General features: G+C 50.4%; 1 protein-coding gene across 1 annotated transcript; it reads right to left on the reverse strand.

Annotated features, from left to right (window-relative positions):
* Positions 1-5,193: 5,193 nt before the first annotated feature.
* On the reverse strand, positions 5,194-10,717 carry PRLHR (prolactin releasing hormone receptor). Its single transcript, XM_058697914.1, has 2 exons — positions 10,558-10,717; positions 5,194-10,284 (listed from the first exon to the last, which is right to left on the reverse strand). Exon 2 carries the CDS (start codon positions 10,276-10,278, stop codon positions 9,166-9,168), a length of 1,113 nt encoding a protein of 370 aa, XP_058553897.1. The 5' UTR covers positions 10,279-10,284; positions 10,558-10,717; the 3' UTR covers positions 5,194-9,165.
* Positions 10,718-13,300: the final 2,583 nt, after the last annotated feature.

Below are 13,300 nucleotides of genomic sequence, written 5' to 3' on the forward strand. Positions count from 1 at the left end.
CTGCTTCCACTGGCTGCTGGTTACCCACATTCCTCCTACTTCCCTATACCTCGCCCTCCCCTTTGTAAACAGGCCCTTTATCAATAAACCCTCCTCAACTGTGTTAGGACCTGGTTGAAACACCTGTGGTCAAAAAGGGTGAAGTACTTGACTCCCCATGGGCCTTTGACTTTTGTGGATTCAACACTACAAGAGGGACCCCCCCCCCTGCCTTTCCCAACTCCTGGGAAAATCATAGCCTGGGTTGTCAGGGTGTCACTGTAAACACCAGCTATTGTTTGCCAAGGAACTGCCAGGGTGGCACCAGCCACAATCAGGTGATGAGCAGGGTCTGGAAACAGCCAAGGAGAAACAGCCAAGGCCTTCGTGTTGGGAGCCAAGATTCCTACAACCCACTCAGATGGTATCAGTCAATGGGAAGGCTCCACAAAGAATCATCCTCTCACCCTGCCCCCACCCCACAAAGGAGCAGCATCTCAATACCTGCGATTCCAGTGAATTCAAACTGTTCTGCATTCCTGCGGAGCTCTGGGAGCCCTTCTAAGTCCTGGAATCATTTCTCCAACCAATGCCACTCGCTGGCTGAAAAATGGCTACACAGTGGTACATTCAGACCACAGACTCCTCTTCAGCCTAAAATGAGGGCCATCCCTATGTCCCAATATTAAAGGCCATCCTTGGTATAATTTTAAGGGGAGGGGGAGTAAATTATAAAACATTACATACAGTTTAATCCCATTGTTGTAAAATATATCCTGAAGATATGTGTGCTCCTGGTAGAGTCTGGAAACAAAAGCATAAACCATTTTTTTTTAATGTTTGTTATTCATTTTTTGAGAGGGAGCATGTGAGCGGGAGCAGGGGAGGGACAGAGAGGGGAACAGAAGATCTGAAGCTGGCTCTGCTCCGACAGCAGCAAGCCCAACGCAGGGCTCAAGCTCACAAACTGTGAGATCGTGACCTGAGCCAATGTCACATGCTCAACCAACTGAGCCACCCAGGTGCCCCAAGCACAAACTATTAATAACCCCTAGGAGAGATGAGTGGGAAATTTTCACCTATCAGTCTTTTAAAGTAAAAGATTTGTTGATTTTGTAATTTAAAAAAAAAAAACTAGGGACGCCTGGGTGGCTCAGTCAGTTAGGGTCATGGTCTCACAGTTCATGGGTTCAAGCCCTGTGTCGGGCTCTGTGCCGATAGCTTAGAGCCTGGAGCCTGCTTCGGATTCTGTGTCTCTCTCTGCCCCCCCCCCCATCAAAAATAAATGAATATTTAAAAACAATCTAAATGCCAGAGGTCCTTTATTCAGCAAGAAGCCTAGCTTTAGATCAACAACTTCCTAGAGCGGTGGGCCAACAGGTGATTTTTTTTCCCCCTGGGCTAGCTTTGTTCCACCAGCTGACCCCATCTCTTCTACACAAACATGAAGTGTGTTCTGGCAGGTTGTGAACCTCAGCTCCCGACACGTAGACCTAGCCGGGAGCTGCCCTGCTGGCTTACCCAGGAAAAACAACCAAATTCACTGCTCCAGGTGAGCCACTGGAGAGGCCACCCAGGTCCAACTCCTCCTCTGGCCCTGCGAATCAGCTTCCTCCCTCTTTGCACTACCCCCCACCCCCAGCCCCAGTTCCCACTATTTCCACCAGCAGGAAGGATGGGATCACTGGAGTCCCCAATACATACACAATTTAAGTGATTTCCTGTTACTTCCCACTTAGAGATGATGTGCAGGAAATAGGCAATCGACTCCAGTGACACAATCATGTCGGAAGCAGGATGGGGAGCCTAGCGCTCTCCAAGCAGCACCCTGAACCCCCCCCACCACCACCAACCACCCAACCAACTGTTGATGCCCGCCTGCTTGCCCTGCAGTCAAGGGCTCAGCCACACGGACACTCCAGGCTTCTTCCTTTGAAACCAGATGTTTCCACAGTGATCAAGAGTTACCTAAGAAACTAAGTGTGGATCACTTAGAACAAGGCACCAGAACCTGCCGTGGAGAGAAGCCCCAAAGTATGCCTTCTCCATGCCCGGGCTGGACAGCTGCCCAGGGCAAGAGTTGCTGCCCAAGGACTGCCTGAGTGCATCCTATCCATGCTCCTTACCAATGCCGAAACCTCAGGAAGAACCTCGAATGCACCTCACTGGGCCGGCGGGAGCAGGAGCGCAGAAGCTCCCGGGCTCCTAGACCCCCTGCCCTGCAGCGCCCCCATCCATACGCGCCCCCCTTCAGGCAGCGCACGCCGCAGTGTCCAGGGGCTGGGGCGCGGAGAAAGCAACGGAGTCGGGGCGGGGACGAGATGCAGGGCATGGCCTTGGCCTCCCCTGCTTCGGGGAGTAGAAGAGTGAGAGGCAGACAGACCGAAGACAAGACCCGGAGTTGGGCGAGAACTGGAGAGCATGGGGTTGGCGCGGGTGCGAGTGGTGCCAGGGGCAGAGCAGTTGCAGGACACTGAAAGAGCGTCGGGGGTGAGGCTCCCGCCCAGCTCTGGTGCGGGTGAGAGATGCTCCGAGGCTGAGAGCAGGGGCGAGGGACGCCGCAGGCGACCGGGACGAGCAGCTGCAGTGAGCCCGCGCTCCGCCTGGGGGCGCGCGGTGGCCGGTCCGGGCCTTGCGCACCGAGGGGCTGGGAGGATGGTGAGACGCTACGAGAGGCGACAGGGAGGCCACCACGGCGTCGACCGTGGCAGGCCCGTGATGTAGGTCCGGCGCTGTTGGCCACCACGGGGTCTGCAACAGAGGCGCGCGGCCCCGTGAGCGCCCCCAGCGCGTGGCTCCGCTGCAGAGCGGCCACGAACTCCGATGGAGATCCACCGCGAGACCAGGAAGTGAAACCCAGACACTGCGTGATCACTTGTCTGCAGGAAGACCACGAGGTAGCACAGGAAGGTGCTGTGCACCCAGCGCTGGAATTTGGGGACCTAGGCCAAGGTCAGCGGCACAGGAGCCGGTGGTAGAGGGCCAGAAGTTAGTCCCATGGTGCAGGGACTGCGTGCTGTTGCCCATGTGGATGCAGAGGGAGTCGCTGGTGACTGCCTCTGAGCCTCTGAAAGCACCCCCGTGGGGTGGGAGAAAGCAGGACCCCAGCAGCCAGGCCACGGACACTCACCTGGTCCCCCCGAGCCAATCCACCCTTGCCAGGGTGGATGGCACTAGTGCAGCCCACGGATGTGCTGGTGCAGCTCACAGACCCCACCTGATGTGCGAGAGACAGGCCCTTGGGTGTCCTGCTGGAGCCCAATTTCCCGCGGCTCAGTCAGGCAGAAGGACTTGTGCTTTGGCCAGGTCTTGAGGCTTTGGCTCAGCTGCATGTGATGACAATTGCTTATTATCAGTCTCAGAAGAGGCCCTTAAGAAGGTTTCCATCTCCCAGAAAGTCATGTTGATATGAAAATGCCCCAAGTTCTGCAGTTATATCACAGAAAGAAAGGGGGCTTTGCTGGAGGAGACTAGGGTAGGAAGGAAATAGGAATAAAGAGACTTGTTCTAAAGAAACCGTTATGGCCGTTGAAGGCACCGACATGTGCTCTCGTTTTCCACCTTTGCCTGTGGTTGGGTCTTTTTTGTGAAAATGAGGTCAGTGTGCCCCAGCATCTGCAGTGCAGATGGGGCCTGGGAAGGACTTGCCCCACACAGTGGCTCCACCCCCCGCAAGGCCAGGCCACCAACCTGACTGCCCCAGGGCATGCTATGCTGCAGCCCTGCACCCCCTCCCCAGGTGCCGGGGCCATCCTCCTAGGATAAAGACCCAAGGGTGACTGTGGTGTTCCGGGCTAGGGAAGAAGCCCAGCGCCTGACTTCTAACCTAGAGCTGGGGCCTGAAATTTGTATTTGATTTTTCCAGATCAAAAGGATTTTTTTTTTTCATTACCTGGAGATACTGAGTGAATGGGGGTAGGAGGGAGGGAGTAGCTTTCCATTCATCTTTAGATGTCACTCCAGAAGGAGGAGATGAGTTCTGGGACTGCGGGATTTAGTCATCAGCAAGTCAGGAAGAGGGTTTTTTGAGAGCTGAGGGAGGGAGGCAAGGAATACTTAAAAGAGGAGACTGCCCTTTGCTTTTTCTGGCTCAGCTTTTCTTGCTCCAGCCCCAAACATCAAAATGAAACACATGTGACCTTTCATTGTTAGGTCCCTCTTGAGAGCTCTCTGTGAGATTTACCACATTAAGGGCCCAGCTGGAGATCCTGTGCAAAATCCTGTTGTCCACTTCTGCCTGGAGCTTATCTGAGAAAGGATCAATTGTGTGAGCTCCAAGACCCCACAGTGGGCAGGAAATGTAATGAACAACCCTCCGCTGATGTGATGAAGCGTGTGCAACAGAATTACCCAGAGTATCTCTCCCACACGATTCACCTTATACGAACCCACCAACCCACCAGAAGGTGGATGCTTGAATCCCACCACCTCCTCTCCATGGGAGTGGACAGAGCCTCAGATCAGAGGTATATTATAGTTAATATGGGGAAATAGCAGAAAAGGGGCTGAATAGAGAAATAAAGAGCAGGAAATGAAGAGGAATTGAGTTGGAAAGCAGGGGGAAAAGATACGAAATCTGTTAAAACTCAATTTTCAAAACAAGGCTTTCTACTTGCAAAGACTGACTGAGAATGCAGTCTTTCAACATATCAAGTCTGCAACACCCATCCATCCAAAGAAATATTTCACACGTCCAACATCTGTTTAGAGTTTATCTCACCTTGCAAAATAAATGGATCGCTGGAAAGGTGTCCATAAATGCATTTTTAAGTCTTATTTTAGAAGTGTCAGAAAATCATCTTCATGACTCTGTCATGAACATTTTGGAATCTGGGTGATCAAATTTGACTTACAGACCCATGTGTTGAGTGTTTTTAAATTTCTGAAGTGATGTGTGTCAGTGGATAATAAAATGTTAACCTTTAATGATCCAGATTAATGATGAATATAGAAATTAATCATGAAATTCTCTACTCTCCCTTTGATAGACCTGTCAACTTAGGCACATGCAGTTTTGGAGAGCAGAGAGCTTGGTGCCATGGATTAAAATGCTGTCATTACTGAGATTTGGACCAAGGGGTCACAGAAGACCCCAAATGAACAGTTCATTCCTGGAATTAGCTAGAATTGACAAATCTGGGTTGAGTAGCGTGTTTTCCTTGACATGATTTATTTTCACTGTGACCCTGGCCATCCCGAGGTTTCGTAACTGGAGATGGTACTAATTTGATATTTATTGAGCACCCACAATGTATCAAACACAGTGCAAGCCCCAGACTGAAGAGCTTCATACAGTAAGTCAGTCACACATGCGTCTTACGCAACAAAGACATCAGCAAATGGAGGGAAATCCATGGAAGATCTGCTTTGGGGAACAAAGGTGCTCCTGGCCACTTGTCGGTGGGGGATAGACCCTGGGTTCGCTCTCAGATCTAGCTGTACCCTTGCCTGGGTCCCCTTGATGTCAGCCCCATGCCTTGCATTTGCAACACTACTAAATGTTCAGACATGCAAGCCACAGGACAGAGATGGGTTAACTAGCCAACCCGAGAAACCTGGAACTTAGCACCACCAGTAGAAAAGGCTGATGATCCACAAGAACAAAAATTCAGGAAGGTTACATCAATCGGGATATTGTTACCTTAGCATCTCTCACAGTTGCTATTTCCAGGTGACCGTTGCCAATGCATATTGAAACACTCCCCAGCTGATTTAGTGAGATAAATCTATTGATGGGCTGCCAAAAGTGAGGCCCGGTGACAATGCTTGCAAAGAGAATTACAGAACCTCCCATCAGCCTCAGAATGGGCTGCTGCTAAGTACCCGCCTGCCTCTGCTCCCAGCTTTATGGCCTGTATGATTCCTTGCAGGAGGAGGAGACTGGATGCGTGGTATTGACTAAGTTATATCAAATAAAATTTTCTACTTCAATGCTAAGTGGATTTCTATAGGACTCACTTCTGAGAGTGGTTTTTTTTTTTCACTTTTTAATGTTTATTTTTGAGAGAGAGAGACAGAATGCGAGCAGGGGAGGGTCAGAGAGAGAGGGAGATACAGAATCCAAAGCAGGCTCCAGTCTCTGAGCGGTCAGCACAGAGCCCGACGCAGGGCTCGAACTCACAAGCCATGAGATCATGACCTGAACTGAAGTCGGATGCTTCACCAGCTGAGCCACCCAGGTGCCTCCTGAGAGATTTTCTAAAAAGTCAGTTTGCTTTATAGTCAAACTAGTCCCATATAGATTCCAGATAGGGTAAGAATTAATTAGTTGCTATTCAGTAGCCAATTTGGATAATTTGTAAAGATGTTTATAAACACGGCATAATTCTCCAGCCTCTTTAGGCTCTCCATAAAGTCCATGTAAATGTTAAAGTTTTTAACTTAAGTTGTAGGCATAGAAACAGGTGGCAGCTTTTCTAGTAATTAATGAGGACACTTTCTTCTCACAGTTGATGTAGACTTACATCAAGCTAATCAGAGAACACTTCAATTTTTTGAACACCCTGGAAACCAGGATTTGGAATAATTCATGGTGTATAACTTTATAATGCAAATGATCTAGAGTTGAATCATGATACTTAAAAAAAACTGGACGCATACACTCACTGCCTTACATATAGGAGATTTATAAGGAAACCTGAATGAATACTTATATATTCTTATTATAAGGATTTGCCTCTGTGTGATTCATTGGATACTGTCTGTAAGCTAGAGGAGTATTATTCCCCATCTGTAGCATAGGACGCCCTGCCAGAATTCAACTCCAAATTTTTAATACCTTTGGCAGGTACAATCAAAGGTTCATTCAGATGTTTCTGAGATTCATTAGAAAGACAATAATTCTTAAGGGGCTTAACCTTGGATGCACATTAAAGTCACCTGAAGTGCTTTGAAAAAATGCTGATGCCCAGGCTCCATCTCTAATCAATTGGACTCTCTGGGGATAGGGCCTCAGCACTGGTGTTTTTTGGAAGCTCTCCAACTGATTCTAGGAGCAGCCAAGGCTGAGAACAGTGATTTAAACATTCCAACAAAGAAAGTACAATTAAGTGGGGGTGCCTGGGTGGCTCAGTCAGTTAAGCATCTGACACGTGGTTTCAGCTCAGGTCATGATCTCAGTTTGTGAGTTCGAGCCCCACGTCGGGCTCTGCACTGACAGTGTGGAGCCTGCTGGGGATTTTCTCTCTCTGTCCCTCCCCTGCTCACTCTCTCTATTTCTCTCAAAATAAATAAATAAATAAATTTGAAGATTTTTTTTTAAAAAAGGAAGTACAATTAACCAGATCCCTCCCCAACGAATCCCATCCTTTCCCCCATCCCCTCCATTCTAGATGCATTCCCATCAAAAGAATGCTCTGAGGAAACATGAAATGCCCGTTTGGCCTTGAGCCTCCCAAGTAATGGAGCTGTGAGCCACAGGAGCCAGTCTCTGGGATGCCTGGGGAATGAGCTCATGTGGAACAGGGAGTGACATAGGCTTTGTTCTCCACATCCACAGATGAAGCTGAAAATATTTATGCCGTTGCTAAAGGTAACCTGCATCTCCCAAGTTAACCTGCCTATCCTTTCTCCCAAGCCAGACTTTTCCTGCCTTCCCCCATGCTGGGAAAGGTCTAGCCACATAACTACTAAAGACTCATATTGCTAACTAACCCAACCATAAATACTTACTCTTCCATCATGGCTGCTGGCATTGGAGTAATGGGACTTAATCCTTGTCATCCCCAAGCCTTTCTCCTCTTTCCCTTCCTTTCAGGGCACACTTTAATGAATGAATGAGCCCATTTCAGAGAGTAAGCTAAGGAGAGAGCTTGATTCTACTGTATAGTGAACTAGGGCAGTACTGGAGTCTTAGAGATGATAACTGAGTTGCTGCAGTTCCTGCACTAGTTCCTGCCCTATGTGCCACGGGGGCTGATCTGGCAGGTGGATAGCACGTATCACTTCACAAAACTCCCACCCTCACTGTCCAGTCACTGCTCCAACATCAACGTGAAGATCCTTGTCCAGGGTACTTGTCCTCATTTACAGAATCCTCAGGAGGCTAAGATGAGGGTTATCAGCCTGGTATCATGGCCCAACAGTCTTCACTTGTCCCTCTAACCCTGGAAAGAATTAAGTATTTGATGGTGGTCTGGTGGCGGTTTATTTTTCTGTTCTGGCCTTAAGTAAATGTCTCCCCATCCTTGTATCCTGGGTTGATTGTGTTCCAAGTGTGTCACCACAGAGCAGGTGCTGAGCAATCAGATGACAGCTGTTGATCTGTTGCAACTGAGCAATTAGAGAAAGCTATCGAACATGGTTTACATTGAGTATTCAGAAAATCAAATATCTGTGTTCCTGCCTTGTAGCAAACACTGGGTGTGTATACACAAACATACACCCAGATAGATGTCTGTCCTCAGTCATATGCCTCCTTAAGTGATCTGGACCTTTTCTTCTTTATCCCTATTTATCTCTTCATTGACTAATTCATCTTATCAGTTTCAGATAGAAGTTAGGTGACAAGGAGGAGGGAAAACACTTAGAAACCACCTTTCAGAAGATCTTGCTATCAAAAGGTGGTTTCTAAGTGTTTTTGCGCTATGGATTCAAGTGAAATTAAAAGTGAAACCCTTTTGGTGTGTAATGATCTTATTCAGGAAATGCTGAAATCCCAGATACAGACTTGTCATACTTCCCTGGAATCCTAGGAATTAATGGGTTCAAACTGACTAAGCAACATCAGGTATTCTAGCTCAGTTGAGTCCTTTTTAAAAGGCAACCGGAAAAAGCCTCACCAACCCCAACGCAGCCATTTGAAATCCCAACCCCATTGTTCCTTCATCTCACCATTGAGCAAGCAGAAGGGAAAGCGAGGAGACAGCCACGGTTCTGAAATACTGTTATGAACCAGGAGAAAGAGCTTTGTTTGGCATTCAGGGCATAGGGAGGAAATAATAAATCCTCTCACCTCTCCTTGGCCTCTTTCAAGCAAAGCACAAGACTCCCTCCAAAGCCCACTCAACATTTTACAAAGACACAAGGACAAAGCAAGACAGCTGGACAAGAGGGCTAGGCTGGAAGTTTGGTCACCTATTGGATTTGCTCTGGCGCTGGGGATAAGCTCTCCAGTCCGGCCTCAGGTGGGCACCCTCGGAGACTAGTGGACATGGAGGTCCCCAGCCAAGGCCCGGTGCAGTGGCATCAGATGACCACGCTGACTGTCATGCTCTGGCCGTGGGGCACGATCTTGCGGGGCCAGGCAAGCAAGAGCTTGCGCAGCTCCTCACGGAAGCTGTCGTGCAGCCAGGCGTAAATGAAGGGGTTGTAGCAAGCCGAGCTCATGGCGAGCCAGTGGCAGAGCAGCTGCACTAACCCAAAGGCGTAAGGGTCGATGGCTTGCGGGTCGAGGTCCCGCAGCAGGTTGAAGACGTGCAGCGGCAGCCAGCACACGGCGAACACCACCACGACCACCACCAGCAGACAGAAGGTGCGGCGGCGGCGCGCACGGTCCCAGTCGGCCTGGCTCTGGGTCACGCAGCCTGGCACCACGCGGTTCCGTAGCTTCACCGACACCCGGACGTAAGACAGGAGGATGACCAGCAGGGGGAGCAGGTAGGTGACGAGAAGCAGCCCCCAAGCATAGAGCTGGCGCTGGCGCTCCTGAGACCCCCAGAATTCCTCGCAGAGGCGCACACGGTGCGGCTTGAGCTCGACGTGGTACGTGTGCATGGCGGCCGGCAGCGCCAGCACCGCGGACAGCGCCCAGATGGCCAGCACCGCATAGGCGCTGAGGCGCAGCGAGATGCGCCTGCGCAGCGGGTGCACCAGCACGACGTAGCGGTCCACCGCGATGGTGGTGAGAGTGAACACCGACACGTAGACGGTGACGGGCTGCAGGAAGAAGACAAGGTGGCACAGGCCGCCGCCGAACACCCAGCCGCGTGGCTCGAAAGCGTAGGCCAGCGTGAGCGGCACGCAGGCGGTGCACATGAGCACGTCGGACAAGGCCAGGTTGCCGATGAGGAAGTTGGTCACGTTGTGTAGCCGACGCACCCGCGCGATCACCAACACCAGCAGGCAGTTGCCCACCAGCCCCACGACCACCACGATGCTGTAGAGCAGCACGATCAGCCCTTTCAGCTGATGCACCAGCTGCAGGCTTTGGAAAGGCGTGACAGCCTGAGCGCCTGGGCCAGTCACTGACCCATTGTCCGCCGAGGCCTCTGTGCTCTGGTTGGCAGGAGTTGAGGCCGCCGGTGGCAACCCAGAAACTAAGTCAGGGACCGGGGGACCCTGAGTCGGCGGTGAGGCCATAGCCACCTGTCCAAAGAGAATCAAAGTCTGTCACTTCCCATTGTCCATCCACCCCCTCCTACACCATTCGTGCCTCCCTCCCCCACCTCAATTACCCAAATACTCCCTGTAGAATAACTGGCCAAAATAAATCAACAACAACAACCAAAAGTGCGGTCATCCCCCCTATGTAAAAATAAATCTATGCTAGGTCACATATGTACAGATTATTTAAACGCCTCCTACTCAATTTAGAGCCTTCGCGGTCCACGCAGGTCAGACCCTGGAGCATGGTCCTACCTGGCGAGTGGGGCTGGGCGGGCGGGAAAACGCTACGGGGAGGGAGGGGCCGAATCCCGGCTCTCCCCTAGCTGTCCTCAGCCCACGACGGCAATGCAGGCTTCTCGCTTCTCCGCCGGAGCTGAACGGATTCAGGAGTTCCCAGTGGGCTCGCAGTTTTTGAGAGGGACCCGGAGCGCCTCCCCTCCGCCCCGCCCCCCCCCTCCAGCGCTCCCTTGTATGGAAAATGGGGGCGGAGCGCGCACCACCCGACTCGGTGCTTAGACAACTAGAGAGAAGGACAGTGGAGAGGGTGGAAACAGAAAAGGAAGGAGGGGCCGGCAAACCTGGGTCCGAGGCACGAGGGAGAATCTTGACTGCAGGAGCTTGCTGCGCCTGGGGAGAGTCCTGCTCTGGAGGAGGGTGAAGTGGACGAGGAGAGAGGAGCGGCGTCTAGCGCTAGGCTCGCAGGAGCTACGACCTGGTGTAGTTTCAACAGCGAAGGCGCAGGGGAAGAAGTGGAGTGAGGGATTGAGCAACACCACAGGATGTGAAGAGGTCCTTAAGAGCTGGATCCTGCTTAGAGTCTGGGCTAGAGTGGGTAGAAGGTTCCTGCGGAGATTTAAATTTTAGAGCCTGAAAATAAAATTAAAAAATAAAATAAAACTTAAAGCCTGGATGGAGCTTGCCGCAGACCTTCCGGCCTTTGCCCTTCCCGGGACCCACTGAGCCCTTCCCTTAGATTGCGGCGCGCCAGGAGAGCCGCGAATCCGGCCAAGCCGGAGCAAGAGTTCAGAACAGCGGACAGCTCCCGCGGCATGCTGCGGGGTGGCGCGTGGATCCCCGGGAGAGGACAATTAAGGAGTTCCCGCCCCTCTCTGGGTGCAGCGCTTTCAGAGAAGGGACCTAGCCTGGTTCTAAGAGCCTCGCTGCCTGCTTCCTGGACCGGGGCTGCCGACTCCGAGAACAGTGGGGGGGGGGGGGGGGCAGATAAACTGGCGTCTCTGGGGGTGGGAAGGTGGTGACGTGCTCCTGCTATGGGTCACCGACTTAGTGCCAATGACGACGCTTTTACCTCCCTAGGTCAGAAAATGCTGCCCTCATGCCAGTTACCCTACACAGGCACAGTTCAATTCTTGGCCCCCACAACCCCCCTACTCACCCTTTTTGCTCTTTCTTTCTCAGCTACCATGACTTACCCCTATCTGCCAGATTCTCCCAGGACAGTAAGTAGGCAAGTTCCTGAACTGGGGCCCTACCCTCTTCCTCCTTACATAAACACCCCCAGGCCTCCTTACCTCATTTTAGGACTAAAAATAATACTGGTGATTGCAGGATTTCCACTAGGATAACAAAAGTAATGAACATTTGAGGGGCGCCTGGGTGGCGCAGTCGGTTAAGCGTCCGACTTCAGCCAGGTCACGATCTCGTGGTCCGTGAGTTCGAGCCCCGCGTCAGGCTCTGGGCTGATGGCTCGGAGCCTGGAGCCTGTTTCCGATTCTGTGTCTCCCTCTCTCTCTCTGCCCCTCCCCCGTTCATGCTCTGTCTCTCTCTGTCCCAAAAATAAATTAAAAACGTTGGAAAAAAAAATTTAAAAAAAAAAAAGTAATGAACATTTGAGAAGCTTGAAAGTTACATAAACCTTTAGTAGTATTAAGTCGTCATTGACATGCAAATTAACCTGGACCACAGTGGGGAGAGGGTCAAAGAAGGAGGCTTTGTAACCTCCCTCCTTTGAAGCTGTCTCATCCCCTCTTTGTCCCCTTTCTGGTAAGCTCTTGTCCTTTGTCCTCTAGCTGCAGATACCCCATTAGGCTGGAAAGAAGTAAAATTAGTACACCTTGCAAATTCAAGTGACTCACTCATACAGGAGGAAAAGTCAACATCGGAAGAAAAGCAATCAACTTTATGCAACTGTATCTATTCCAAACCCACACTCCCTCAGTTGTAATCAATTTAGCTAAAGCCAATAATGATATGGGGAGTAAAAAAACTCAGAAATGCAGTCTCTGCCCGTCTAATCCTTTGTCTGGTAATGTTTCTCATCATGTTCACCAACAGGGGTTTATGCACCCAAGAGCAGAGACACTCTTTTGCTTCAAAGTATCTTAAGAGGACAGGGCGCCTGGATGGCTCAATTGGTTAAGCATCTGACTATCAGCTCAGGTTCATGATCTCACAGTTTGTGAGTTCAAGCCCCACGACGGGCTCTGTGCTGACAGCTCAGAGTCTGGAGTCTGCTTTGGATTCTGTGTCTCCCTCTCACTCTACGCCCCTTTCCCACTTAAACTCTGTCTCTCTCTGTCTCTCAAAAATAAATAAACATCAAAGTATCTTAAGAGGATATTGCAGTAATGAAGGTGAAAAAGGATTTGGGATGTAGTTAAACCCCATAACTAGAGCCATCATTCTGGTAGATATCACTGATACATAATACTAAAAAATAATAAAAAGATAACCTTCACAACATTTGCATGCAAATGTCAGCATTTGGAAGTTCACCATTGGGACACCATCCAGACAAGAGAGTTGGTCATTTGCCCCATTGCATTTGGAAGTTCACCATTGTGACACCATCCAGACAAGAGAGTTGGTCATTTGCCCCATTCCAGATCAAATCTGGTAAGAGTTTTGGTCCTGTCAGTATTTGCAAGGTAAAAAAGAAGTAGACTAGAATAGCCCACTTTAAATCTTTATTCTCTCTGGTCTTCACTGGAATTAAGACTAGTCTCTCTCTCTCAGCCAGGACATCAAAATTAAACCA

This window comes from Neofelis nebulosa, chromosome 13, assembly GCF_028018385.1.
Source record: "Neofelis nebulosa isolate mNeoNeb1 chromosome 13, mNeoNeb1.pri, whole genome shotgun sequence".
Taxonomy (NCBI): domain Eukaryota; kingdom Metazoa; phylum Chordata; class Mammalia; order Carnivora; family Felidae; genus Neofelis; species Neofelis nebulosa.